The sequence below is a fragment of the Notolabrus celidotus genome, chromosome 1 (genome assembly GCF_009762535.1).
Source record: "Notolabrus celidotus isolate fNotCel1 chromosome 1, fNotCel1.pri, whole genome shotgun sequence".
NCBI lineage: Eukaryota > Metazoa > Chordata > Actinopteri > Labriformes > Labridae > Notolabrus > Notolabrus celidotus.
The window spans coordinates 13,807,785-13,834,393 of NC_048272.1; the positions used below are offsets into that span (position 1 = coordinate 13,807,785).

General features: G+C 40.5%; 2 protein-coding genes across 2 annotated transcripts in view; both read left to right on the forward strand.

The window, feature by feature from the left end:
- The window catches only part of LOC117818521 (guanine nucleotide-binding protein G(s) subunit alpha-like), a 39,468-nt gene extending 35,650 nt beyond the window's left edge, over window positions 1–3,818 (forward strand). The window contains exon 12 of the mRNA XM_034691461.1: window positions 1,512–3,818. Coding sequence (XP_034547352.1) covers window positions 1,512–1,658 — 147 coding nt within the window. The 3' untranslated portion in view covers window positions 1,659–3,818. The remainder of the gene's footprint in view (window positions 1–1,511) is intronic.
- Window positions 3,819–7,694: 3,876 nt separating this feature from the next.
- On the forward strand, window positions 7,695–23,259 carry ipo9 (importin 9). Its single transcript, XM_034682423.1, is given in 25 exon segments — window positions 7,695–8,009; window positions 13,092–13,153; window positions 13,265–13,351; window positions 13,469–13,670; window positions 14,513–14,601; window positions 14,783–14,869; window positions 14,968–15,087; window positions 15,335–15,435; window positions 17,053–17,111; window positions 17,226–17,377; window positions 17,554–17,652; window positions 17,984–18,090; window positions 18,339–18,478; window positions 18,717–18,879; window positions 19,943–20,169; window positions 20,300–20,448; window positions 20,571–20,627; window positions 20,629–20,700; window positions 20,896–20,962; window positions 20,965–21,101; window positions 21,103–21,171; window positions 21,277–21,443; window positions 22,007–22,139; window positions 22,291–22,410; window positions 23,147–23,259. Coding segments are annotated over 24 exon segments (2,736 nt in total). The 5' UTR covers window positions 7,695–7,849; the 3' UTR covers window positions 22,321–22,410; window positions 23,147–23,259.
- Window positions 23,260–26,609: the final 3,350 nt, after the last annotated feature.

Here is a 26,609-nt window from a genome sequence, read left to right on the forward strand (position 1 = left end):
TACACCGTCACACACTAAAAGAGTGACATACATTATATCAGCAGTTGGCAGTCAGTGAAATGTTACATTTGATCAACATTAGTAAACCTTTATGAAACGTGTGTGCAACAAATCTGTTTCAATCTCTTGATCATTATGGATGAGTCACATGCGAATGTCATCTTCAGTTGACCAAATCAAAGAAGAAATCTCAAAAAGTTTTCCTAATAGTTTGATAGATTGTCATATAACTAGATTTACATTTTTCTAACTGTAGCCAATAGATTATAATTTGTTTAGATGTGAATCATGTATGTCTAAATCTCCAGAAGCATCAGCAACAGTTAACAGAATTCCAAAGTAAAGACATCACACTTACATCCAAACTGTGTGACTGGCAAATGCTTTTCTTGGACGTTCTGTTCAAAACCTCACAAGTGACAGTTTAGCGCTGAGGATGTCACCCAGATCTAACTAAATCTTGCAGATGGTCACTTTTTTGTTTAGCTCAGTGTCTGTGTGATTAGGGTATTCCCTACAACATTTACTCTGTAGTCTCAGTATGTCCTATGTTCTTTGTTCCCACACATATTTACTTCCTACTGATTGGTATCTATGGATTAACTTTTAACACTTGCTGCTTAGGATAGATTGAAGCGGTTGATGCAGGCAGCTCGATGAATAGTTAGGCAAGATAGATGGATCAGATTGTTAGCCAAGAGCAGTGAAGAAAAGGTGAAATAGTAAACTAAACGTTTTAGATAAACGGTTGAATTACTAAGCAGAAGTTATGAATAAGTTGTATAATTAATACTACTTAAATGAGGGGTATAAATGAAAGCTTAAAATTATGTTAAGTTGGTTGAAAGGACAGCTTAAGTATTTGAGAATCATCCAAGAGTTACTTCAGAGTAACACATTTTTCTTTTATAGTTGAAATACTGAGTTTAAAGCTATGAATGAATGCAAAAGCATGTTTTTGTGTGTGTTTGAAGTAGTTAACTTAAAAATATTTATTATTTTAACGGTTGCAGTAGGAAAAAGGGATGAGTTATAACAGCAGTTAACAAAGAGAAGTAGTGGAAATAGTTAGCTTAAAGGTACAGTGTGTTGTAATTAGCCGCTTTAGGCAGAACAGACTTGGTGGAAATCAAATATACAGTAAAATTTACAAGTATGTTTAAGTTAGTGTATAATCACCCGAAAATATAAGTTTTGTTGAAAAAATTGTGTCTAATGGTTGAAATACCCAGCTTTGAGGAATGTATAAATTCATAATAGTGAGGTAAAAGTAATCAGCACATGTTTAAAACAGGGAGCCTAATGCTGCAGGTCAGTTATTGAATTGATCAGCCTTAGACACTAACTGTAATGTTCTTTTGGGGGGAATAAATCATTGAAATGAATCAGTGAAATCATTCATAGTGTTGGATTTGATATGGATCATAATGTTAGATGTTGATCAGGGGAAATAGTTACAGAGGTTGTGAATACGTACCACTAACTCATCTGTATTACTCTTCCTCTTTCAGAGGATCAGCACGGCCAGCGGGGACGGACGGCACTACTGTTACCCCCACTTCACCTGCGCAGTCGATACAGAAAACATCCGCCGCGTCTTCAACGACTGTCGGGACATCATACAGAGGATGCACCTACGGCAGTACGAGCTCTTGTGATGGGCAGCGTCGTCCAGCCTGCATATCTACCTACCAACCTACCTATCTACGACCCCACGACCAGTTAGCCAAACTACCCCTCCACTTCAACCCACCAAACACACTGACGGAGCGCCTGCCCTTCCCTGTCTAACCGATGAAACTCCTACATCTCCCAGTGTCACGATTTGAAAGAGATCTTTCTGTTTTTTAAAGGAGACCGTTAAGAATACAACATCATCGACTTTTAGCCTGGACTAACTGCTGTACTCGGCTACACTTCAACCCAGGAAAGACGGTCAGGACTGAAATCTCTCAGTGCAGGCTTTCCCACCTTTAAGAGATCTTTCTCTCTCAGATTTATGAACACAAACACACACTCCCAGGTACACACACACTACAAAATAAGACATTAAGAACCATTTTCAAGGTTTTATGTCTCATATCAAAGCCACACATACACACAGAGAGACACTTTTAGAAACCAAGTCCTGCTTCAAACAGAAGGCAGAGGCTGAATGAAATAATGCATTCTGAGAGAGAGGAGTTTATTCACCGCGTGCTGAAGATGGAGCCGAAGGAGGAGGAGGAAACGATGGACACGTAGGGCAGCAAACTGAAACAAAGGAGGGCTGTGAGCCTTTTTGTGCCCAAACAGACAAACCAATTGACTAACGGCTGCTTGTGGACGTGAGCGTGACTCGAACATTAGACCACACGGCTCACATGACCTGCTCGTCAAGAAACCAACCGAGTAGGAACGGCAGAAACCAACTTAAAAAAAAAAGAGGAAAAAAAACGAAGAAAAATATCATACAATGCATAAATTCATGCATACCAGTGAACTTCATGCAGTGCAAAAAAATCCAAGCTATATATATAGATATTTATATATGTGTGTATATAAATATGTATATATATATATAAATATAAATATTATATATTCCTGTAATAACACAATTCAACTTTTAAGTTTTTGTTAGTTTTTACCCCATGTTGTGTGTTGGTGTACACTGTGTGCGATCTGCCTTTGTGCACCATTTAAACCCTCCTATCTACAAACACAAACACACGCACATATCTATACACTCACACACACACACACACACACACACACACACACACACACACACTCACACCCACGCATACATTCTTGCCCCCCGCCCCTGCTGCTATTTGAAAACTATTCAACATATGAAAATTAAAGGAGAGGTTTTATTTAATGAGGAAAAAATACACAAAAGGAAAGCATGAAGTGAAAGAAATGACATAATCAAGACTGGACGCAACTTTTTTTTACCTGGGAACACACACACTCACACACACATGCACACACACACACAAGCTCAAGCCCTAATCTGTCCCCAACGTCCTTCCCATCCATATCTTTCGTCTTACTCTCACCTCTCCCAGTCCCACGGTCCTCCCCTCCTCCCGGCTTTAAGTACGTCTGTCTTTATTTTACTGCTGGACTATTATTCTTGTACAGACTGTAAAATGTATTATTTTGTACAACTTTATTGAAGAAAAAAAATAACTTGTAGAAGATCCCTGTGCCTTGATCACGACTGTACGTGTAAAAATGAGCTAATATGTAAGTTATGTTTCACTGCGCTGTACAGCTGGACGGGTCTGTCCCACCTCGTCCGTGCTAGCTCGCCCCCCCCACGCTGGAGGCTTCGGGGGGAGGGCATCGGATCGGGGCGGGGGCCTTTCGTCTGTTGCTTAGTTCCCGCCCCACCCCACATTTGTTTGTTCATTGATTCATTTGTTTTGCTTTGACTCTCCTCTTGTTTATATAACAGGATTTGGAAAAAATGAAGAAAAAAAAGATAATCAGACACACCACCTTAATGCTGTGTAGTAAAAGATACTGAACCCTAACACAATTTAATATATATAAAATATATTTCAGATTTTATATTTTATATATATGTACTGTACACTTATATCTATGTCCCTTTGTGAGCTGTCTCCCAGGTTTCCTTTGCTTTCTGTCAGTAACATCAGCGTACATTTCAGAAAGGTGGTGATTCTGGGATTGATGGGATGGGTATTCATTTCTTTCTTTTTTATTTTTAGCTTTAACTCTTTTTGAAGGAGAGGGAAATATCCAGTTGCAAAACATTGCTTGTTTCTACATAAACCAAATTCTTTTTGCTTAAAGAAGAAGAAACAGTTGTTCAAGTGTTTGGTTCATTCTTAGAATCCTCTGGTCTGAGGTCTACATGACGTGCTCTCAGTTCATCCGGTACACCTGTCATACAGTAATGCAGTCCTCTACAGCAGGGGTTCCCAAACTTTTCAGCCCGTGACCCCAAAAATATAGGTGCCAAAGACTTGCGACGCCCACTGTCCCTCAAAGTGATTAAATGTGGCTTCATTAAGCTAGTCTGCAGAAAATGACCCTACCAAATTGAGCATGTGGCTGTGTTTCAGGTGCTGTTCTGAATTAACCTGCTGCTAATGATGCTTTTGATAAGTAATTGTTCACTAACCCTAAACTTAGGAGTCATCTGGCAAAAAGAAAGGCAGAATACTCATTACATTTTCTATTTTCAAGGTTTTATTTCAAGTATAGCTTCTGTTTGTGTCAATATTTTTTTTTAAAGTAAAAAAATTATATATAATACAAAACCAACAAAGAAAAGAAAAAATAAATAAATACAAAAAATACAATAATAATAATAAACATTACAAACAAAAAGGAAGATAAACATAAGAAAACATGGTAAATAAACTAATAATAATAATAATAATAATAATTAGTATCTTTAGATAAGTTAAAAAAAAAAATTCTGGAAGACTTTCACGACCCCCGATTTGTGTCTAGAGACCCCCCAGGGGGTCCCAACCCACACTTTGGGAACCCCTGCTCTACAGTATACTGCCTTTCATCCTTCATGGAGGTTTTGATGTTGTGTGACTTGTTTTCTTACCCACATCCTTCATATAAGTAGGCTAAATATGAGACACACCCTGCAATACATTATATTACTATTGATAACAAGCAAGTGTGTAAAACTCATCTAAAACAACATTTTAAGCATTAAAATAAAGAGATCACATACACAACACAGGAAAAAATGATTTTAAAATGTACATCAAGTCTAGGAAACGTATAGAAAAAATCATGGTAGACGCACACATGCATATAATACATCTATGAGGCCTTTGAATTCACTTAAAGGAGTGATTTTAAACACAATATTATTAATCGAGACCACAAACTACAGCCTCTAAAATGACATTTGATTCAAAATCACATCTAAATCAAATTTTTGAACATCATTCTCATCATTCAAGAACAATTTATCTCAGTCTGGTTGTTAATCTACTAGTATTAACCGTATTAACTGGCAACTGAGTGAAACTTTAACATATTTCTGACATAAACTAGTCTGAAATCTTGATATCACATTTTTCTATGAGGAATTTTTGCCAGGGTCACATCCTGCCAACATGTGGTTTTAATTTTCTTGGATTGTGATGAAGTATAGGGGCAGACATTGATACATTTTCTATTGAATTCTGTTGATGCTGCTCCTATGTCAAAGATACAAATATGGGCTCCATTGTGGTCCTGCAGATGGATTTTACACTTGTAACTTAGTGTTCCTTACAGTCCGGGAGACAAATGATACTAATACAGTAAAAACAACAGTCAAGAAGTGAGGTCACAGAGTACTCATGAGATTGTAGGCCAGCTTTGTAAACAGCACAGGGCATCCAAAAGCCTACTAATAGATTTCTTGAATTTAACATCATAATATTCAGGTATCATTTTTTCATTATTTTATTTGACTCATTTAAGAGTAATTCAACCCCCAGATTTGCTTCTTCAGTTTAATCTCTCAGATGAGCAGCAGTAATAAAGTGAGAGGTGGAAATACATCCACACCCCCTCACCTTAAATATCAGAAACACCACACAGGCTGCAGTCATATGTTTGTTTCATTTTAGCTCCTAAAGGAGAAACCCTATCTAAAGTCTCTTTTTGAATCAGGTGTTTCAGTATTAGTTGTATGAATGTATATTTTGGTCCATAAAATTATATGAAAGGGTCAACCTGGTTGATAATTATCATGTAGCATTGAAAAAAAACAACCCTGAGACACCTAGGTGCATAAATAGGTCACAGGTTTATTGGGTACAGTGGGACTTAAAATACTTAAAGTATTATTGACTGAGGCTCATAAACTGGAAGATGGATTCAGAGTAAAGAAATAAAGTGTTGCATGTTTCTCATGCTGAAATTCCACACACTTCCTTGTTGGAGCAACACCACTATGAAGTGGAGCTGGTTAGTTCGGATAGATGGATAGTTTCAGTGCCAGCAGACTTGTGGCCTCAAATAACGTCAATTGTTTCACCTCACAGCGGTTTATTGTTGCTCTCAGAAAGAATGGAGAAGTTGGATTAAAGATGAAGATCAGTTGGGACTACACGTTAACAGATGATGCAGGGAGGATGAACTGTCTGTTGCAGCTGACAGTTAAACTAGTCAAGTATAACATACAGTCAAATGTATAAGTTCAAGCTGTTAGGTTTGCATTGTACCAGTTACTTCAACAAACTGAGTGATGCTTATTTGTCAAATTTCTTGATATGATGAAATGGAAATCCTTTGATATATATTTGTTTAAGGTTTTTAGAATAAGATGACAACTTTTAATCAAACTTGAAATGGTTTGTTCCACATAGGGTGAAAATGTAATCCAGTTTGCTCCTATTTTATATCAACTATATCAGGTAGGCCCAAGGAAGCCAGTAGTATCCGTGAGGATTATAATCTGAAAAATTGCGTAATGGCACTGACATGTTGGAGTTTGTCAGTTCTAAATTGTGCAATTAAAAATGGATATATGTTTATATACATCACAAGCTGCATTTACACTGTTCTAAAGAGTTTATAATTGAAAAACAAGGACTTAGATGTATCCCCCCCAAAAGTCCCTGCGCTTGAAGTGGTACTTTTTGAAAACACAGGGACTTTGGGGGTGGGCCTTGCAGCCCTGAACATTAAATGAAGAGTTCATTTGCAAAAACAGATATCTCTGTTTTTATAATTTTTCAAAAAACGTATTTCCTTTTAATATACATTTTTAATAAAGTTATATTTTTAAGATACATCTAAATAGTAATGTCATTTTGACTTAGTAAAAGCCACCCAACTTCAATTGATTGAAAATACCTAAAGCTAGTAATAGAAAAAATACGTTTTTGAAACAATTTTTACATTTTTTAAAAGTGAATTATCTGTTTTTGCAAATTAACTGTTTCTAATTTATCAAGCTCTCGCAGTATTCTGAAGACCAGCAGAGCAGGTCGTTTTTTTTAAGACAATCAGGATATATTGCTGAACCATGCATGAATATTGACAGGTCTCAAGCATCTGTAACATCCGACTAATCTTTATGGTGTTTGGATCAACTGCAGCTTGAAATGCAGACATCCATAATAATAATAATAATAATAATAATAATAATAATGATTATAATAATAATAATAAATTTTATTTATAAAAGGGCTTAAAAAGTTTCTCAGACACTTTACACACAAAATAATTTATACAACTGATAAGCAAAGGAAAGCAAAGGAAAAAAAGAAAAAATCAATCAATGATATGTTCAAAGCCTTTGTAAATAGGTGGGTTTTGAGTCAGGATTTGAATGTGGTGAGTGAGGGAGAGAGTCTGGGGAGAGAGTTCCAGAGGCTGGGGGCAGCGACAGAGAAGGCCCTGTCCCCCCAGGTTTGGTGATTGGGTTTGGTGAGAGGGGTGAGGAGGTTGGCATTGGTGTAACGGAGGTTGTGGGTGGGATTGTAAGGCTGCAGAAGGCTCCAATAGACAGGAGGAACCTTTTGGTCTATATGAGGAACTGCATACGGTGCCAGAAAGTTCTTGGTGCTTAGGTGGAAAAGCGTCCATACTGTGGTGTATATGGGTAAATTACACACAGGGATTAAAGGTCTCATTTCCCCCGCTCCACAAGAGGGAGACAGAGTCTAAAAACCAAAAACATAGAATGAAAAAACACGTGGGCAGGAACCGGACGACAAACTGTGCTTCCTCTCGGGAAACCCCGCCTCCACGTTTCCATGCATTGGCGCGCATCGCCTCTGCTCGCTGTGGATCTCTGCTCCTCCCCGGTTGGTGGTCGCTGGTGCTGGACTGAATCATTATCGGGCTGTGGGGTGCAAACACATCAGGCATGAGTGCGGCGGGTAGTGCTCGGTCCGGTTCGGCCGCCGGTCCGGTCCAGCAGGGACTAAAGGAGGCTCTGATCGAGACGCTGACGGCCATCCTTTCCCCGGTTCAAGAAGTGCGCACCGCTGCGGAGGAGCAGATCAAAGTGCTGGAAGTGACAGAGGGTAAGCCCGGTTTTTGAGTTTCAGGGGGTCCAGCTGCCCGGCCGGTGTACTCTCTTAACAAAACACGAGCCTCTGAGTGGACGAGCTGCATGTGGACAGCTGTCTGTTTCTCTTATCAGGGCTAATGTTGGCTGGAGAAGGAGCTAACTGTGTAAAGGTTAGCAGAATAAATGTCTTGGCTACCTGGAGCTAGCTTAAGGCCATCTTTCCAGAAGTTAGTGATAACCAGTTTAGATTAAAAGCTGCTGAAAACGTGCTTTCTGACCTCAGGGGGATGGGAGGATTTTCCTGGATTGTCAGTCTGGTGTGACAGGAGGACTCATCGATGCTAACTATGTCTGAACTAGAACCACTAACGCTAGCAAGTCTGCCCATGTGGACTATTCGGACCCCGGAGCACAGCAACAGGGTGGACACTGGGGTATCATTCTGTCTTTTTAAAAACGTGCAAAAACATCACGTTTAATTGTATTGAAGGTTATGAACGATAAGCTAGCTAACATTATGTTTTGAGGTAACAGGAGGTCTCACAGAGCCAGGACCCGGACCCTCTGCTGTTTAATGTGTATTTCCATGAGAAGCTGCGGCATGTAAAGAGTAAAGAGACTTTCTAAAGGGAGAAACTACCTCTACTTAACTTATTCACATCATTTTATTACTCTGTTGCTCTGTTAACAACAGAACCCACAGTGACAGACTTTCCCGCGAAGTTGTCTCCGAGGGGGCTTCTCCTCCCGCAGAGCCCGCCTCACATGAGTGATTCTATAATTAAGGGTACATTTCAGACCAACCAAAAAGTGAAAAAATCAGTATGCTTTTTGACTTGATATTCTATTTGTTTCCACAGTATACCCCTAGATTGTGCTAAATCCATTCATTGGCAAGCTTAAGCTCTAATGATTTCTTAAATATTCAAATCAAAATAAACACCAGGTTCATTATTTGCACAAAAGTTGTGTCGTGGAAGACATGAATGAGACATGAATGAGACATGAATGAGACATGAATGAGACATGAATGAGACATGAATGGGACATGAATGGGACATGAATGGGACATGAATGGGACATGTATGGGACATGTATGGGACATGAATGGGACATGTATGGGACATGTATGGGACATGTATGGGACATGTATGGGACATGAATGAAGTACTACGCATTTGATAAAACAATTGTCAACATCTTGGGTCTATTCATCCATGGTTATGTTGTTGTTTGTCTAACTGCTTTGAAAATAAGATTTTTGAGCTGACAATTGATATTCTGTGGGATATAACACAGTTGACAACAAAATAACAGTTGACAGGAGTAACACAGTTGACAGGACACTTTAGGAAAATAAGAGAGAAACCTTTCTTTGCAACAAAAAAAAAAAAAGATTTTTTATTTTCAATACATAATATATATATATGTATATACTATAACAACTGAATTTCCCCCCGGGGGATCAATAAAGTAATATCTTATCTTATCTTATTTTAATTATATTTATTTTTTGATGGGTAACACAGTTGACATGTAACACAGTTGACATTTCCTCCATTTTGGCCTTTGTGCTAGCTACAGACATTGAAGATGTCACCACATGACCATGATCAACTCATATTTCTGTGTGCTTTCTTTACATTTTTGTCATTAAAACATTAAATAACAACAACTCTAAATATTACCCTTTGTTTGTTTTAGTGCAAATAAGTACAAGTATATTATGACATTTTTTACATTTAATGAACCATCTTTTTAGAAATACAGCCATGATGAGTCTCATAGTGGGCTGAATATTTTACTCAATAAGCCCTGAAACCTGCTGCAAACACACCAAACACACAGGTTACCCATTCACCTGACACAGAGTGTAATGTTTACTGCAAAAGAACAGAGATTATAATAATGAAGAAGGTAAAGTTGACTAAATGGACCCCTCAGCTCAAGCATGAACAGTTTGCTTGCTGGACAGTATAAAAAGTCCCAGAGCGCGGTTCAGGTTTGCTCCGTCAGCAATATGATTGTATTTGACCCCCAGAGGGCAAATTTGAAATGGTGGTTACTTTTATTGAAAAGTTGCAGTAAATGTCTTTTCTGTAATTTTTTCACTTTGCAAAGTCGTTCCGTGGGCCTGATTGGAACCTCTGGCGGGCTGGTTTTGGCCCACAGGCTGCATGTTTGACACCCCTGATTTAGAGGATTGATTTGCTTAATTTTTCTTATCGCACTTTTTGTTTGGAGTAAAAAAAAAAAACAATTAAAAAAGCCATAAAAGAAAGCAAATCAACAGTTGAACAACACGTTTTCTTTCTTATATTCAGCAACAGATGTATTTTTAATCTAAGTTTAACCTTAGACGAAAACATGACACTATACTTAAAGCTGCTGTTGGTAGGAATGGTGTCAAATACGTTCCTTTATTTCTGCTGGGTTTAGAGAAAAGGTCATAATACCAATCGGTACTCATCGGTAAGTGGAGTAATTTGAGACTATTGCGAAATCTCTGCGTTTTCCAATGCCTTTGTATCAAACAATTTTATTATTCCCCTCATTCCTGTTATGATGGACCAATCATAGCTAATCTCCAATCCTCCGTCCTGATTGGTCGAGTGGCGGCCCCACTACATCGCCCTGATTCGCTGGGAAGCCACTACTTCCTCATAGAACGCGCACAACAATCTTTTGTGGGCGGGTTTAAGGGAGCAGATGGGAGGGATAGCGTTAACATTCGAAATCTCTCAGAACTGATGTTTATATCACGACTACCAACAGCAGCTTTAATATGCAATTTATATTCCTAATCAATTAATGTGATTGGATGACAAACATGCCATGCTAATTTCATGATAACTGATAAATAGTACAACACTATATATAGACCTTTAACCATATGTATCACTCCACTTCTGCTGACCTAAATACTGCTAATTGACATTATAATGTAAACATCACATGTCGACTGATATTGGTTTTTCAGGGCCGATACCAGTACCGATTGTTTTCTAGTTCATGAGACTGATAACTGATATGCACTTACAGTAAACATGCAAATATTTCCATTAAAATTGAGACCTTGAACATGTCATTCATAAAACTGTGCTACTTCATTACTAAATTATATGGATGAATGTGTGTTTGTGTATGTATTAACCAGTAGTGTAAGAAGCAGAAGTTGTAGGTGAGATAGGGTGGCGAGTAAACACAGATGTAGAGGGAAAGACACACCAGAAGGGGAGATAAAGTAGCCCATTCCAATCAGTAAAATGAAATACAGATGCAGATAATAGGCTATATGTAGAATATCTACCTATGATAATTGGTTACACTGATAATCAGTCATCCTCTAGTAAAAATTAGAGTAAACGGCTGTTTTCAACTTATTAGGAAACGTTACACTTCAAATAAGGGCACATGTCCCAAAATATTATTTGGATTAAGCTATTAATCTTGACAGAGTAGAGGAAGAGTGAGGAAAAGTTTGTGCTACTTAAGAACGGTTTAGTGCCTGTCAGATTGGAGAACTAGCTGTATTGATGAAGCCAAAAAGCATTGATCTGTAGTTGCTTCTTACGTTGCTCTGCTATATTAAGGTAGTAGATCTGTTTTGTGAAAGCGGTATCAAACTGGAGGTTGTGATGTTATATTGATTTTCAGCTCAGAGTTGATTATTTTCAGCACTCTGAATCTGAATCACAGCTGTGTTTTTAATAAGTATGACATCACTTTTGAAATAGTTTCATTATAATAGTTCATAGTTGAGATTATTTCCCCACCAAGCCCCCACGTTTGATTTCAATGTACAACTCAAAGGTAAAGACGGATACAGTCCACCGAGGATTAGCTGACTATCCGTCAGTCTTTCTATTGTCTGTTGCGCTGCGATCGTTTCACTCTGGTGAAAGGCTATTTGTGCAGGCGTGCCGTCCACTGTACTGCAGCGGCGCAGAGAGGCTGACCCTTTCCGCTGGCCCCCTCTGCCTCTCTGTAAGGCAGCCACTTTGTAGGATTGTCAGCACTAACATTGTCTTCTGGCGCCTGATGTCACCCTTAGTAAAACCCAGTGAGAGAGGGCTGGTTCAGAGCTGAGGCTGATCCTGAACTGTGTGTTAATCTCTGCATGCCTGTCGAGCCAGGTTCAAACCCCGCTCATTGAAACGTCTATATTGTTGTTTTTTATTTTACACAGTAGCTCCCTGATAGATCAGTAGTGATGGTATCATGCAGTCCCTTCTTTCAAGGTTGCTGCTGTATTTAGAAAGTTGTAGAGATTTGATACAAACAACAAACACCTGTTTATCGGTGTATAAAAGTAGTCGCTCATACCCAAAGTAATCTTGTTTTGAAATAAAAACATGCAACATTCGTATCAATCTTACTTCAATCAATCTTTATTTGTATAGCGCCAAATCACAACAAACATTATCTCAAGACCTTTTTACAAACAGAGCCGGTCTAGACCATACTCTATGTTAAATTATTAACAAAGACCCAACATCAAGACAGGGTAAAACTTAGTCTGATCTCATCTTAATCCACCATGAGCTGAGCACTTTGCAGGATTAAGCAAGTTACAGCAGCAAGGACAGACTTCCTGTAACAGGCAGAAACCTCAAGCAGAACCAGACTCATGTTAAACTGCCATCTGCCTCGACCAAGTTGGGGTTGGAAAGAGAGGTAGAAGGAGATAAAGAGAGAGAGATGATAGTTGTGAGATGGATTGTAGTAGTTGTAGCAGCTGGAGTCTGGAACATCCACAGCAGCAAGTGACTCAGAGGAACCTACGGGACAAGGGAGCTCAGGGACTCCAGAGAAGTCTATGGTTAGTAACTTTAATGGGACAGGGAGAGTAAAAGTAAGTGAAAGGCAGAGAGAGGAGAAAGATAGAGGATCCAAGTGTGTCAGTTCCCCAGGCAGTCTATAAGCCTATAGCAGCATAGTTAAGAGCTGGTACAAGCCTGAGCCAGCTCTAAATATAAGCTTATTTTTCAACTAGTAACCTGATGTGAGTATTTGCTTCAGCATCCTCATCCTGCTGTCGTTGATTGATGTAAATTCTGTGATCTGATTGGTCTGTTTGTTTCTCATGTTTTAGAGTTTGGTGTCCACCTGGCTGAACTCACAGTTGATCCCCAGGGAGCACTCGCAATCCGTCAGGTGAGCGTAAAGAAAAAAAAACACTAAAAGTAGAGTGGACATTTGTCAAGCAGTGAGCATGTTGTGTTATTCCCACACATTATTGATCATGATCCTGTCATGTGTTTGCAGTTAGCGTCTGTCATCCTGAAGCAGTATGTGGAGACTCACTGGTGTTCCCAGTCAGAGAAGTTCAGACCTCCTGAAACATCCGATCAGGTAACTCATTCTTCACATTCTTCTTGTATCCTCTATGTATTCGCTGAAATGTTTCCGAAGTATCCATGCAAAGCTTTATTCAAACTTTGCAGCTAAACTCTTGTTGTTCTCCTCCAGGCTAAAGCAGCCATCAGGGAGCTGCTGCCGAACGGTCTGCGGGAGGCGATCAGCAAAGTGCGCTCCAGTGTTGCGTACGCCGTGTCGGCCATCGCTCACTGGGACTGGCCCGAGGCTTGGCCGCAGCTTTTCACACTCTTGATGGAGATGCTGGTCAGCGGAGATGTTAATGCTGTACACGGGGCCATGAGGGTCCTCACAGGTACACACAAACAATGATGGACATCTCTTTAAATTCATACCAAGACACAAAAAGTGACCTAGATTTTAGTACAGGAGAACTTTAGTTATTTCCTGCTGGACAGCTCTGAGTTTTCATAGTTTGATTGTTTGTTTTGAAGTTGCATTTCTTTTACTTTGGTTAATCTAAAAACTATAATTTATGTTCAAACTACATTCTCCTGTATTCATTATTCACACACCTCTTGTCTGATGTAATTCCGACTGGTTTATACTACTGTGCAGCAGTGTTCTATGCGGACGTGAGCACTACATACTTGTGCCGATGTGTCAGTGTCGCGCAGCAATACTCGAGGCATAGATACATTTTGGAGGAGGTGCACGAGGGTTACGTGCATAGGCCTCTGCGTAGCTACAGAGTGCTATGCCGTCGATTCAACGCAGATGTATAACTCAAACTAAAGCTGCCTTTATAAACGTTGGTTATTTATTCTCCTGTTACAGTGAAGTGACTTGTTATTTATGATGCGCTGCACAAAGAAAAATGATCCATCAGTTCCACATTATCAACTTCTTACACTGAAGAGCGAAAAGGAACTATAGTGTTTGTTCCATTCTGACTTTTAGTGCACTCTTAGTATTGATCGCATTTATCTTTACACCTGTTCCTGTCCTGGGCTAGGGTTAGTTAAACACACAGAGCTGACAAGGAAATCTTTGTATTTCTCTCTTCTCACTTTTTGCATATTATGTAAAACTTAAGGAAACACTTGAGGTCGAGATATTTCCCTCTGAAGAACAAAAACCATTCATGTTTTAAATGTGATTTTCTTTATCTAACTTTATGTTGTCTGTCGTTTGCAGAGTTTACTCGAGAGGTGACAGATACTCAGATGCCGCTGGTGGCTCCTGTCATCCTGCCTGAGATGTACAAAATCTTCACCATGGCTGAGGTAATGAAAACACTCCTGAAATTATAATGAAAAACAAGGGCCTTTGAGACACAAAGAGGATTACATTTTCTCTATATTAGCATTGTTTTTTTTTATTGTGCACTGTATTGTGCAATGTTATCCTTCATCACTGGTTTGTCTGGTATGAATCTTGAGCTGCACTTTCTCTTCCTCGTTGCAGGTTTACAGTATTCGTACCCGATCTAGAGCAGTGGAGATTTTCACAACTTGTGCCAACCTCATCTGTGCAATCGAAGAGCTTGAAAAGGTAAGAGAGTCACCACAAGACGTTCAACTGATTGCATTAAGGAGTGTTGTGACCATGAAAACAGTTTCATTCTGTACTTCTGTGTCGTGTTTGTTCAGGGTGCAGCCAAAGCGTTGATCTTCCCCGTGGTGCAGCAGTTCACAGAGGCGTTTGTGCAGGCTCTGCAGATGCCTGATGGACCCTCGTCCGACAGTGGACTCAAGATGGAGGTCCTCAAGGTGAGAGAGACTCTGGAGACAGGAATAGTCGCTTCATGTCACCCTAAACTGTCCATGAATTGTACACTATATATATTTAAGTTTGAGTAGAAGACAAGAAAACGTGTGCAGACCTAGTCAGTTTGCAGACACGAGCTCCTTCTTTGTTACTGTTTGTGTATTGAATCAAGAAAAGACCTGATTTGAATTACTTGTATAGTATGTACAGGATTTAATATCGTATTTCTTTATCCCCATGTTCTCTCAGGCAGTCACAGCGTTGGTGAAGAACTTCCCCAAACCCATGGTGTCCTCTATGCAGCAGATTTTACCCATTGTTTGGAATACACTGACTGAAAGTGCAGCTTTATATCCTTTTCAAATTCCAACCGTGTGCGTAAGCTCATTTGTCCCTGGGAAACCCCAGCCCTGTGTGTTTTAACAGGAATGAGTAACTAAGTCTATGAAGGTCATGTCTATAGGTATCAAGACACGTTCAGTAGTATTTTTTAAACTGTTAATTAGTGTTTATGTTTTTGAATGAAGGTAAACAAGAAGGTTTTAAGGTTGGTAACCTCTAGGCTGAATTGATTACTGCATTTGAAAGGGGAATCTGGGTTACGTTGCAGATTTGAACTACCATCTTAGAGACCTGCTTCAATGCGTAATAAATGTTTTTAACTTGTCAGGGTTTAAAAGTCTATAATGTCTGACAAGTAAGGGATAGAGAGTGTGTGATATAGCGCAGAGCTGCTGACCAGAGGAGTTTGTAAATCGCACTTTTACCAAATCCTGTCAGCAGCACAGCAAACACATCTTTCGTACGAATGAACACTGGAAGTGCATTTGTTTGCTCGTGTTTTAATGAAAATACATCATTCAGTATGTTTAAACTCACACAATTTAACTGACCTCCCTGCTGCGGTTTTCATGTGACGTCATCTTATAGAACCCGCCCCAATTCTTAATAAAGGACTCCGATTAGTAAATCTGGGAAATTGTTTAGAGGGACAGCGGTTAAAGGCCTACTTGACAGTGATAGGTCCAGGCTAATGATATTATATAACATAATATGAAACAAATTGTTGACTTGATAATGATTATTTGGTTTTAAAATGGATCCTTGAATAAAAATTAGTCTGTTGAACTCTACAGTCAGAACTGTGTGGGTATCCATGGTTATCATCAGTCAATCAATCAATCAATCTTTATTTGTATAGCGCCCAATCACAACAAACATTATTTCAAGACGCTTTTACAAACAGAGCAGGACTAGACCATACTCCGAGTTAAATTGTTAACAAAGACCCAACATCAAGACAGGATAAGATCCAGTCCCATCTTACAGGTAGGACTCAGTCTGATCTTATCTTAATCCACCATGAGCAGAGCACTTTGCTGTATTTAGTACGTTACAGCGGCATGGAAAGACTTCCTTTTACAGACAGAAACCTCAAGCAGAACCAGACTCATGTTAAACCGCCATCTGCCTCGACCAAGTTGGAGTTGGAAAGGGGATAGAAGAGCCTAAGAGAGAAAAAGAGATGAATGAGTATAATAAACAACAACATTCCATTAAAGAATGACTTAATGAAACAAGTGACAACACTAACCTAGCATCAGAATCTTGCTTCAGTGTGTCACACATTATCAACATTGACATTTGAACCTGTTTTATAGAGCACTATGAATGCATTATAATCTCACCAATGTGCTTATGACACATTACAGACTTCAGCAACTCATGATGTTTGTCATGCTGTGGAAGGAAAAAACGTATAAGGTAGAGGATTTAAAATGCATTTCAATTCAAGTCTTGAGATTTTTTTTGTCTGGCTTCGTGGAAAAAATGAGAAGAACAATATGTTGCAAAATGTCTGTGGTGATACTCCTATGATAAGAAGAAGTAATAGATGATATCAAAACTGAACACTGAAGATTCGGGGGATTTTCTCTTAAGTCAGCATTCCTTGACTGAATGTTCACTTATGTGCGAACAGAGGTCAACTACACAGAGGAAGTGGATGACCCTGTAGACTCAGACGGTGAGCAGAGTTCACTGAATCCTTCCTTCTGTCATCTCTACATGTTACATTCATGTACAAGTTAGAACTATTGACTCTTTCTTTCTCTAATCTCCTGTATTGTTGTTTTTGAAGGTGAGGTTCTGGGCTTTGAGAATCTGGTGTTCAGCATCTTTGAGTTTGTCCACACACTACTGGAGAACAACAAGTTTAAGAGCACCGTGAAGAAAGCTCTGCCCGAGCTCATCTACTACATCATCCTGTACATGCAGATCACTGAGGACCAGGTGAGGATGAAGTATGATGATGATGATGATGATGATGATGATGATGATGATGATGATGATGATGATGATGAAATGGCTGCAAAGACATAAACAACTAAGTTGCAGAAAGTTGTATGTACAGCACAATTCATTAAGCTGGTTAGGAGACCTCATTGTTGTGCCTCTCGTTTCTTCAGATCAAAGTTTGGACGGCGAATCCTCAGCAGTTTGTAGAGGACGAGGATGACGACACCTTCTCGTACTCAGTCAGGATCTCAGCACAGGACCTGCTGCTGGTGAGAGGAAAACATAGTTCAAACACTGAAACCATCTGTTAAACCTTGTCAACTTGATTCTAAAAGCAAGCATCTTCTTTAAGTTAAACCAAAATGCTGTACGGAGCAGTCTTGTTTGAAATCGGGGTCAGAAACATCTAATGTTTACAACTCACACTGGTTCCATTTCAGGTCATTGCTCATCACCAGCTACTTTTGCAGCCTCTAGTCCTCCGTGAGTGTGTGAGTGTGTGAGTGTGTGAGTGTGTGAGTGTGTGAGTGTGTGAGTGTGTGAGTGTGTGAGTGTGTGAGTGTGTGAGTGTGTGTAATGACCTTTGACCTCTGCTTACAGGCTGTAGCTGCAGAGTTTCAGAACGAGAGCGCAGCAGCTCTGGCAGCAGCAGCGACCAGACACCTCCAGGAGGCAGAGCAGGCCAAGAACAGCGGCAATGAGCACTGGTGAGCTGAGACTAGACACGGGGGGGGGCGTACTCACACAATCTGTACCGTACCATTCAGCTTGTTTGACTCAGTGCAAATTTGAGCCAAGTTCCTCTTATAATCCAGGACAGTTGATTATTGAACAAAGATCCTCCAAATGTGTGCATGACAGAGTAAGACAGTGTTATATGTGCAACTGCTGCACTGCTTAAGTGTTGACCAAGGCTGTTCTTTCTTGTCAGAAAAGTAATTTTTGTTTTCAACAGGTGGAAGATCCATGAGGCCTGCATGTTAGCGCTGGGCTCTGTCAAAACCATCATCACAGAGAACGTGAAGAACGGACGGATCCAGTTTGACATGCACGGGTTTCTGGCCAGCGTGATTCTTGCTGATCTTAACCTGGCAGGTGAGGACTTGACTAATCTTTTAGGTTTGAATGCATTCAAGGAAATTGGCATAAGAGTATCTTTTAATTTCTTGTTCTGCAAGCAAGTATCCTCCTGTGTAAGGAAAACTTCTCACACTTTTATTATGGCGTTAAAATGACACTCATTGTCAGAAAAGTCAATGTTTTTCCCTTCTCTCTCTTGTTTACTTATGCAGTTCTCCTCACAGCTTCTCTTTTTTTTCTCTCTCTTGACCAGCGGCGTCTCCGTTCCTGCTCGGCCGAGCTCTGTGGGCGGCCAGTCGCTTCACGGCAGCCATGTCACCTGAGCTCATCCAGCAGTTCCTCCAGGCCACTGTCAGCGGCCTCCACGACAGCCAGGCGCCCTCCGTCCGCATCTCCGCAGTCCGGGCCATCTGGGGGTGAGAGAGATGTTTCTGTAACAGTTTTTTAAACAGAGCTGCAAACCAGACACAGAGTTGTTATGTAAAACATTTTTAAAACACAGGTAGCAAAAAAAACAACAACAAATGCATCTACAGAGAGCTCAAGGGGACCTGGACCTGCTTAGTGCTCATGCTGGAAATATTAAAGAGTGCCTCAAACTCAGACTTTTTAAAAATCTGGTTCCACTCCTTCCTCCATTTTTATGAAAAATGAAGCATCTTGAAACCCAATGTAACTAAACAGAGTCTGATGAGACTGAATAATGTGATCAAATTTTAGTTTTCTATAGACTGATATCTTGTGTCTTTGTGCACAAATTCACAGCGTGAAGGGATCATTTTACATTTTGAGGAGTAAACATCTTTCCGCTTTTAGCTGGCAGAAACATAACAAAGCAGATGGCTGTCTAACATGAGTCTGGTTCTGCTCGAGGTTTCTGCCTGTTAAAGGAAGTTTGTCCTCGCCGCCATAACTTGCTAAACGCTGCCAAGTGCTCTGCTCATGGTGGATTAAGATGAGATCATACTGAAAGAAAAGAGTCTTTCTGATTTGGAGCTATATAGATAAAGATAGATTGATAACACGTCTAAAGCTAAAAATTAACTCCTTGTGTCTTGTTTGTATTTCTTGGCATGGTTCAGCTACTTCCTGGAGTCTGGGCTGCCAACCGAGAAATGACTGTCTGGCTTAGAAACAGTCAAACATGTTATCCTGTGAAGTTCTGAGCTCTAGAAGTTATTAGAGAAGGATTGTTTACATTTAGACATTTGATAAGCTAGATCTTTTAAGACTTTTAAGCAAAGCAGACCATTTGAAGGCTTTGAGCATCCACTCTGAATTCAAGGTGGTTTTGATTGTCTAATCTTTTCCTGGAAACTTTTTGGGTGTCAAGAAGTATTCGTCTTCAAAACAAAATAGAAGTCTAAGCCTCTAGTGGACGTTTGAATTAATCCATTTATGACCATACAGACATAAAAAGTTCTCTGTGCTGTACTGTCTATTTATTTATTGCCTCTTGTTGTCTGTGTAATTCCCCAGCTACTGTGATCAGCTCAAACTGTCAGAGAGCACCCACGTCCTCCAGCCTTTCCTCCCCAGCATCTTAGAGGGACTGGTTCAACTCGCCGCCCAGTTCAGCTCTGAGGTGCTCACCCTCGTTATGGAGACCCTGTGCATCGTGTGCACTGTCGACCCTGCCTTCACCACCAGCGCCGAGAATAAGATCTGCCCCCTCACCATCGCTATTTTCCTTAAATATAACAATGGTATGGGAGCTTTTCACAGACACATAATCTGGATAAATTGTGCAAATGCAGCACTTTCTGGAGCTAAAATCTTAGGATTAATACTCAACTATGTCAGGTAAATCTAATCCGTCTTCTGTCTCCTCCTCAGACCCCGTTGTGGCGTCCCTGGCTCAGGACATTTTTAAGGAACTGGCACAGATTGAAGGCTGCCAGGTTCCCATGCAGATGCGTCTCATCCCCACGCTGGTCAGCATCATGCAAGCTCCCCCTGACAAGATCCCCACTGGACTCTGTGCTGTAAGTAAAAGGCAAAAATACGACTATAGAGGGTACAATAACAGTTCCATGGATATCCTCTCACTCACTCAATTTAAATTGTCTTTATATTTTATATTTCCACCTTTCACTCTGTACCACAGACATCCATAGACATCCTGACCACAGTGGTCCGAAACACTAAACCTCCTCTGTCAGAGATTGCTGGTGTGTCAGGCTTTTCCTGTGGTGGCTCAGTGCACCTTACGCACCGACGACAACACAATAATGCAGGTAAGTGTTACTTTAAATTTAACAAATTTAATGAGCCTGAACTCCCTGATTTTAATCTTTGTTTTCTGTAAGGTTTTCTGATTCCATGAGCTTTTAGTAAACACGGGATCAGTGCTGATTATATGCTTCATTATACGGCCTCTGGTTTATGAACTTTGTAAAGCCTCTTCAAAAGTCTCCTCATTTTTTCTCCAGAACGGTGGCGAGTGTCTGCGTGCGTACGTCTCCGTCGCCCTCGAGCAGATCGCCCAGTGGAGGGACGAGCAGGAAACAGTGGCGTGTGGTACGTCATGCAGGTGGTCAACCAGCTCCTGGACCCCCGGACTTCAGAGTTCACGGCCGCCTTCGTCGGCAGGTTGGTCTCCACTCTGATCTCTCGAGCTGGAACGCAGCTGGGCGAAACAGCTGGACCAGATCCTCCGAGCCATTCTGAGCAAGATGCAGCAAGCGGAGACCCTGAGTGTGATGCAGGTAGATGCAGAGTTCATGAGTGGCTGAATCATTTCACCTGGGGTTCTGTTGATTGTGCAATAAGCTTCAACACTCCATTTCTCCTTCTGTATCCTCTCTCTGTAGTCTCTGATCATGGTGTTCGCTCACCTGGTTCACTCCCAGCTGGAGCCTCTGTTGGAGTTCTTGTGCAGTCTGCCCGGCCCGACAGGGAAGCCTGCTCTGGAGTTCGTCATGACAGAGTGGATGAGCAGGCAGCACCTCTTTTACGGACAGTACGAGGGTAAAGTCAGGTCAGAACACATTTTGTGTTTAAATCTAGGTGTTAAAAACGTCTGCCCTGCTCTCCATCACAGATGTCAACCTGCGTTACGGAGAGTCACAGAAAGCTACATAAGCTGTTGCAATTTTAGTATATTTGTATAAGCTTTGGTCATCACCACTGTTTCCATAATGTGACACTCTGAACATTATCTGGACAGCAGACCACACACAAGTCAATATTGCAGCAGCCAGTAGATGGCAACATGCACACGTCTGTGTTTGCTGCTGGTTCATGCCTGTCTCTGCGCTTCATGTAACGTTCACTCCCAGTGTTGTGAGAGAAAAAGTGCATAGGCTGTCTTTCTTTTTAGACACTCTACTCTATCAAGTAATGCAATCACCTGTGCTCTTAAAAACACAATCTGAAGTCCCCGATATTGATAGTACGTCTGCCTGACTGAAAGTGATGACCCTAACTCAGCCAGTGAATGATATGGACCAGATCTAGTTTGAAGTACAGTGTGTCAGTACATCTGTCTTTTCCCGCTCGCCACACATCTCAAAGTCTTTTACTTGTTTCTTGCGCCTGCAGCACCGTGCTCTCTGTAAGCTGCTGCAGCATGGCCTCAACACAGACGACAACGCCTCCAAGACATCGTTGTGAAGGGAGAGGAGATCTACAGCCCGGAAGACGGCATCCGTACTTCGCTCCAAATCTGCAAAGAGTAAGACACCAAGAGAGAATGTAATCTGTAAATGTTTGATCATAGAGCTCCAAGGGAAACATTGATTTAACTGGGGTGTGAAGTTACAGCCATCACATGACATCCGTGTACCAGTGCCTGCTGTTAACATTACTGCCTTTCTCCTCCACAGATCCGGAGCGGTGGACCAACATTCCTTTAGTAGTCAAGATCTTTAAGTTGATCATCAATGAGCTGTCGACGGTCGTAGAGGCAAATGCCAGCAGAGCAAACCCAGCAGACTGGAGCCAAGGTGAAGAACAGTTCAAACTGACGCTGTAGTGAAGCTCTTTGAGGGGAACCTTCACTTGAGGGTTGGGCAGTGTTTCACTTTGGACGTGAACACTTGAGTTTGTTGTACAAGTTGTGATTTCAGCAATGATCAAGGCCTGAAACAGTTAATCAGACTGAGTATCAACTTCTATTCTGGAAGACTTTGTTTGCTTTTGGTGGAGTTCTCAGGATAGTTAGGTGTTACCTCCAGCTGAATGTAAACTGGAGATGCTTATTCATATCCATTCATGGCTTAATGCTAAGGACTCAACTTTTTTTGTTCCTTTAAGAGATATCTTTGGGCTGGAATTGAACCTGCTATAACGTCGCACAACTTAACCATTAGGCTAAATCTTCACCCAGGTCCAAACTTTTAATATCAGTAGTACTTTGGATGACTTTCAGTCTAAGTTAGAATGTTACACAAAGTACAATGTCATTTAGCAGACGCTTTCGTCCAAAGCGACTTACAAACGAGAATAAGAACACAAGCAAAGAAATAGACAAGAGGAAACAAGATCAGTAGAGTAACTAGGTGCTTCAAGTCAATTTTTGGTTCCAAACCATGTCAGTAAGCTTTGTCATATTTGCAGTAGAAACCTTCGACTGGCTGAAAGATTATCACACATTTGCACCATTTGTCTGTTCAGTTTCTGAGTCTGCAGACTCAGGAACAGGACAGCAGACATCTCAGTGACCAGCTGTGTTTGTCTCAGATTCGAGTGGTATGTGGGAGGACAATGCAGAGGAAGGGGGGGAGGATGAAGACGACGAGGATGAAGGGCTCGCAGGGCAGCTGCTTTCTGATCTCATCGCCTCCAACAAATACGGTACGAGCTTCTCCCTCGGTATCTCAGGACACGTCCGCTCTCGGTCCTAAACTTTTTATTGAATCTGTCACCTTAAGTGTGCAGCTAGTTTCCATGACTATGTGGTGTCTTCTTCTGTTGTAGATGATGATTATTATGAAGATGATGAAGAGGATGAGCCAGATGCCTTGAAAGACCCCATTTATCTAATTGATCTACAGGTACACTGATTCTTCACTTTATGAACTCATCTGGTTTAAATGTTTCCATTAGCTCAGATCTCTGTGTGAACACCTGCACATATCCCCTAATGATCTCTACCTTTGTTAAATTATTATTATTTTATTTATTGTATTTATTGTCATAATTATTACTATTATTACTATTATTTATTTATGTATTGCAAACACATCATTCAGGGACTTTTGATGGCGGGAGCAACATAAACTTTAGGACATTTTTGGCGTGAGACTTGTCTTTATAGAGGTGCCTCACTATTTAGATATAAGGAGTCACAGCAGCTGCAATCACAGACAAGACATCATGTCTACACTGAACATAAAAACATGTCACTGCTTAAAACCAGGCATAAAAACACAAACAAAATAATTATTCCACAGAGGCCTTGTAAACTCAGAAATATTAAAGTGATAGTTTCAGATAAAGCCTTACTGCTGAAAGTCTCTTATAGTAGTAAAGTGTTGGTTGTGAAATTGATTGACCTCATTTCTATAGATCTGCTCGAGGTGTTAAATGACACGCCAACACTGTGCATTTAACAGAATATGGCTGTGGTCAGTGAATGTGACATATGCTCAAGTTTGTTGGCTAGAGAACCTGACTTTTTCAGCTGCATGGCATAAAAACAGACGGAAACGTCATGGTTTGCAGATATATTGTGCCCTAGTTCACGAGAAAGCATTAAAAACTTATGTATTACTGTAGAAACTTGAACATCTTGAAGGCTGAGTCGCTCTAAATACTTTCAAATTGGAGCCATATGCTCCAAAGAGGCTGCAGCCAGCGTCACCAGTATGTGAGTGTTTTCTGTCAAATCAGATCAGGAGATGCTCTCATTATAACGAGGCTTTCGGGTGAAATGGTGCCAGCCTAGTTGGATTAGTCTTTAGGAAGAAGCACGCACACGATTTTTCAATTACCACTACTGATGATTAACTTCATGGTGGCAGCTTTTTTTCTCCTGGACCTTTTGGACTTAAACCTCTTGAACTGTGAAACTGTGTTTTTGTAGCTTAAGATGCTTCTGATCAAAAGAAAGAATCAAGGAATCTACAAAGGAAAGGCTAACGGAGAAACCAGGGCACATAGGTTAAAAGGCTTACATCAGTTCAGACACTCATGAGGGTTTCAGCTGTTACATTTGGCTCTGATCACTCGAGAGATAAACACTGTCAATATATTGGTGATGACAAACAAACAAAATCTTGAATATATGGAAATAAAAATTGGATGAGAGGAAACTAAATAAGGAAATATGTTAAAACAGAAACCCTGAAATAGTTTCTATATTTGAATCATGGAGCTGAGCTGGGAGGGATTAGGAGAAAATTTAACTCTTGGGGTACATCAAGATGATATATCTGTATCAACTTCATTATGCACATTTACAAAATATACATACAGCATACAATTGATGGATGTATTAACTAATAAGCCTCCAACTCTACTTCAGTGATACATTTTAGCAGATGAAGCGGAAACTAACAGTTTGTGCTTTTTGTGTCGTAAAAGCTGAAACCTGTGTAAGCCTGTTAGCTAGCAGGAAGAGAGACTGAAACTGTCATTATACTCATTTTCTTATTGAGAGGACAGCATTGTCAACACACTTTTTTTGTTAGTCCGTTTCTCTCAATGTAGCAGTTAGCAAGAAGGAGCTAATGGCCGGTAACCTACAAACTGTATTGGGTGTGCATGTAGTGCAACTTAAAGGCCTGTGTCCTGTAACAGCTTTTTAATGCTGACGGGTGCACATGACCTCAATTTCAGAGTGCTTCTCAGCAGCGCTTACTAGGTCTCAGCACTTCTACTTCCCCTCAGAATTGACTGTTACGTTTGTTTATTGGTCTGTGTGCTTAATATTTGGTTTATTCAAGGAGATTATACAAAGAAAATGTTAAAATAATGAAAAGGAGTTAGTCTTTGTTGCCAGCAGCAGCTCTTGCCTTGAAAATGTTCCCTCGAATAGATGACTCTGGTTCTTCTCTGCCTTTATGCTGGCAAAGTTGGTATCAGAAGTCCCGCCCCTGCTCCATTTTGATTGACCAGTGAGGAAGAAGTGACAATTCAACTTCAGGAGCATGTTCGTGAATGTTTTAATGAAAGCGCTGAGAGCACAAGAACAAAAACAGCTGATTTGTGTTGGTTTTGGAGGGGGATACCCTTCTTGAATTGTTAATACCAAAAAAATAATATGATATAAATCAAATTTATTCCAAACCCTAAGTAACGGATTGTCTTGGGTCCTAACATTATTGGTAGAATTGCCCCTTTGAATTAGTTCCAGCTCCATCCTGGTTGCACTACAGCTCTCTCTCTCTCTGCCCTCAGCCACCTCCCCTGTTATCAGTTCATCTCTTTGTATACAATCAGATCACATTAATTCTCTTTCTTATCAGTCTTAGTTTTGTATGCTAATTTTGGAACAATCTTTCCTCCAGGATTAATTATTTACAACTTTCCTGAACTCACTTGTGCTGTATGATGATGTGTGTTTCTCCAGGCTTACCTGACAGACTTCCTGACACAGTTCGCCCAGCAGCCATGTTACAGCATGTTCTCAGGCCACCTCAACAGCGCGGAGAGACAAACGCTGCAGTCTATAGGCCTCTAGCCCCGCCCTCCGCTGCTCCAACAGCTCTTTCTCCATCTACAATGCCCTAAAACTCTCTTCTGTCACCCCTTCACTTGTGCTGTCATGATGAATTTACACCTTAACAAAGAAAAAGGAGGAAGAACTGGTGATGATGACGATGACGGATGTGGCAGAAGAAAAGAACGGGGTTGAAAGAGTTGGACAAGCACTTAACAAATAACTCCTGTCTCTGTGATGGGATGAAGGACTTTGCAGATTAAAGTGATGAAGAGTTGAGAGACTGAAGAAGGTCAGAGGACTCATCATTTTAGACAAGAGGACGAGAGGGTCGAGTACAAATGTTGCGGCTCCACAGCGGGACAGGTGAACCATGAAATATGAACGGACTATTTTGCCATGTCCTATTTGTAACTTAGCCCGTTATTTTTGTGTTTCTGTATAAAAGATGCAACGTGGAAATCACTTCCACAAGACTTTACAGTCAACAAAGGAAGGTCAAGAAATAGAGAAAAAAAATATCCTGATCTTTGAACAGGG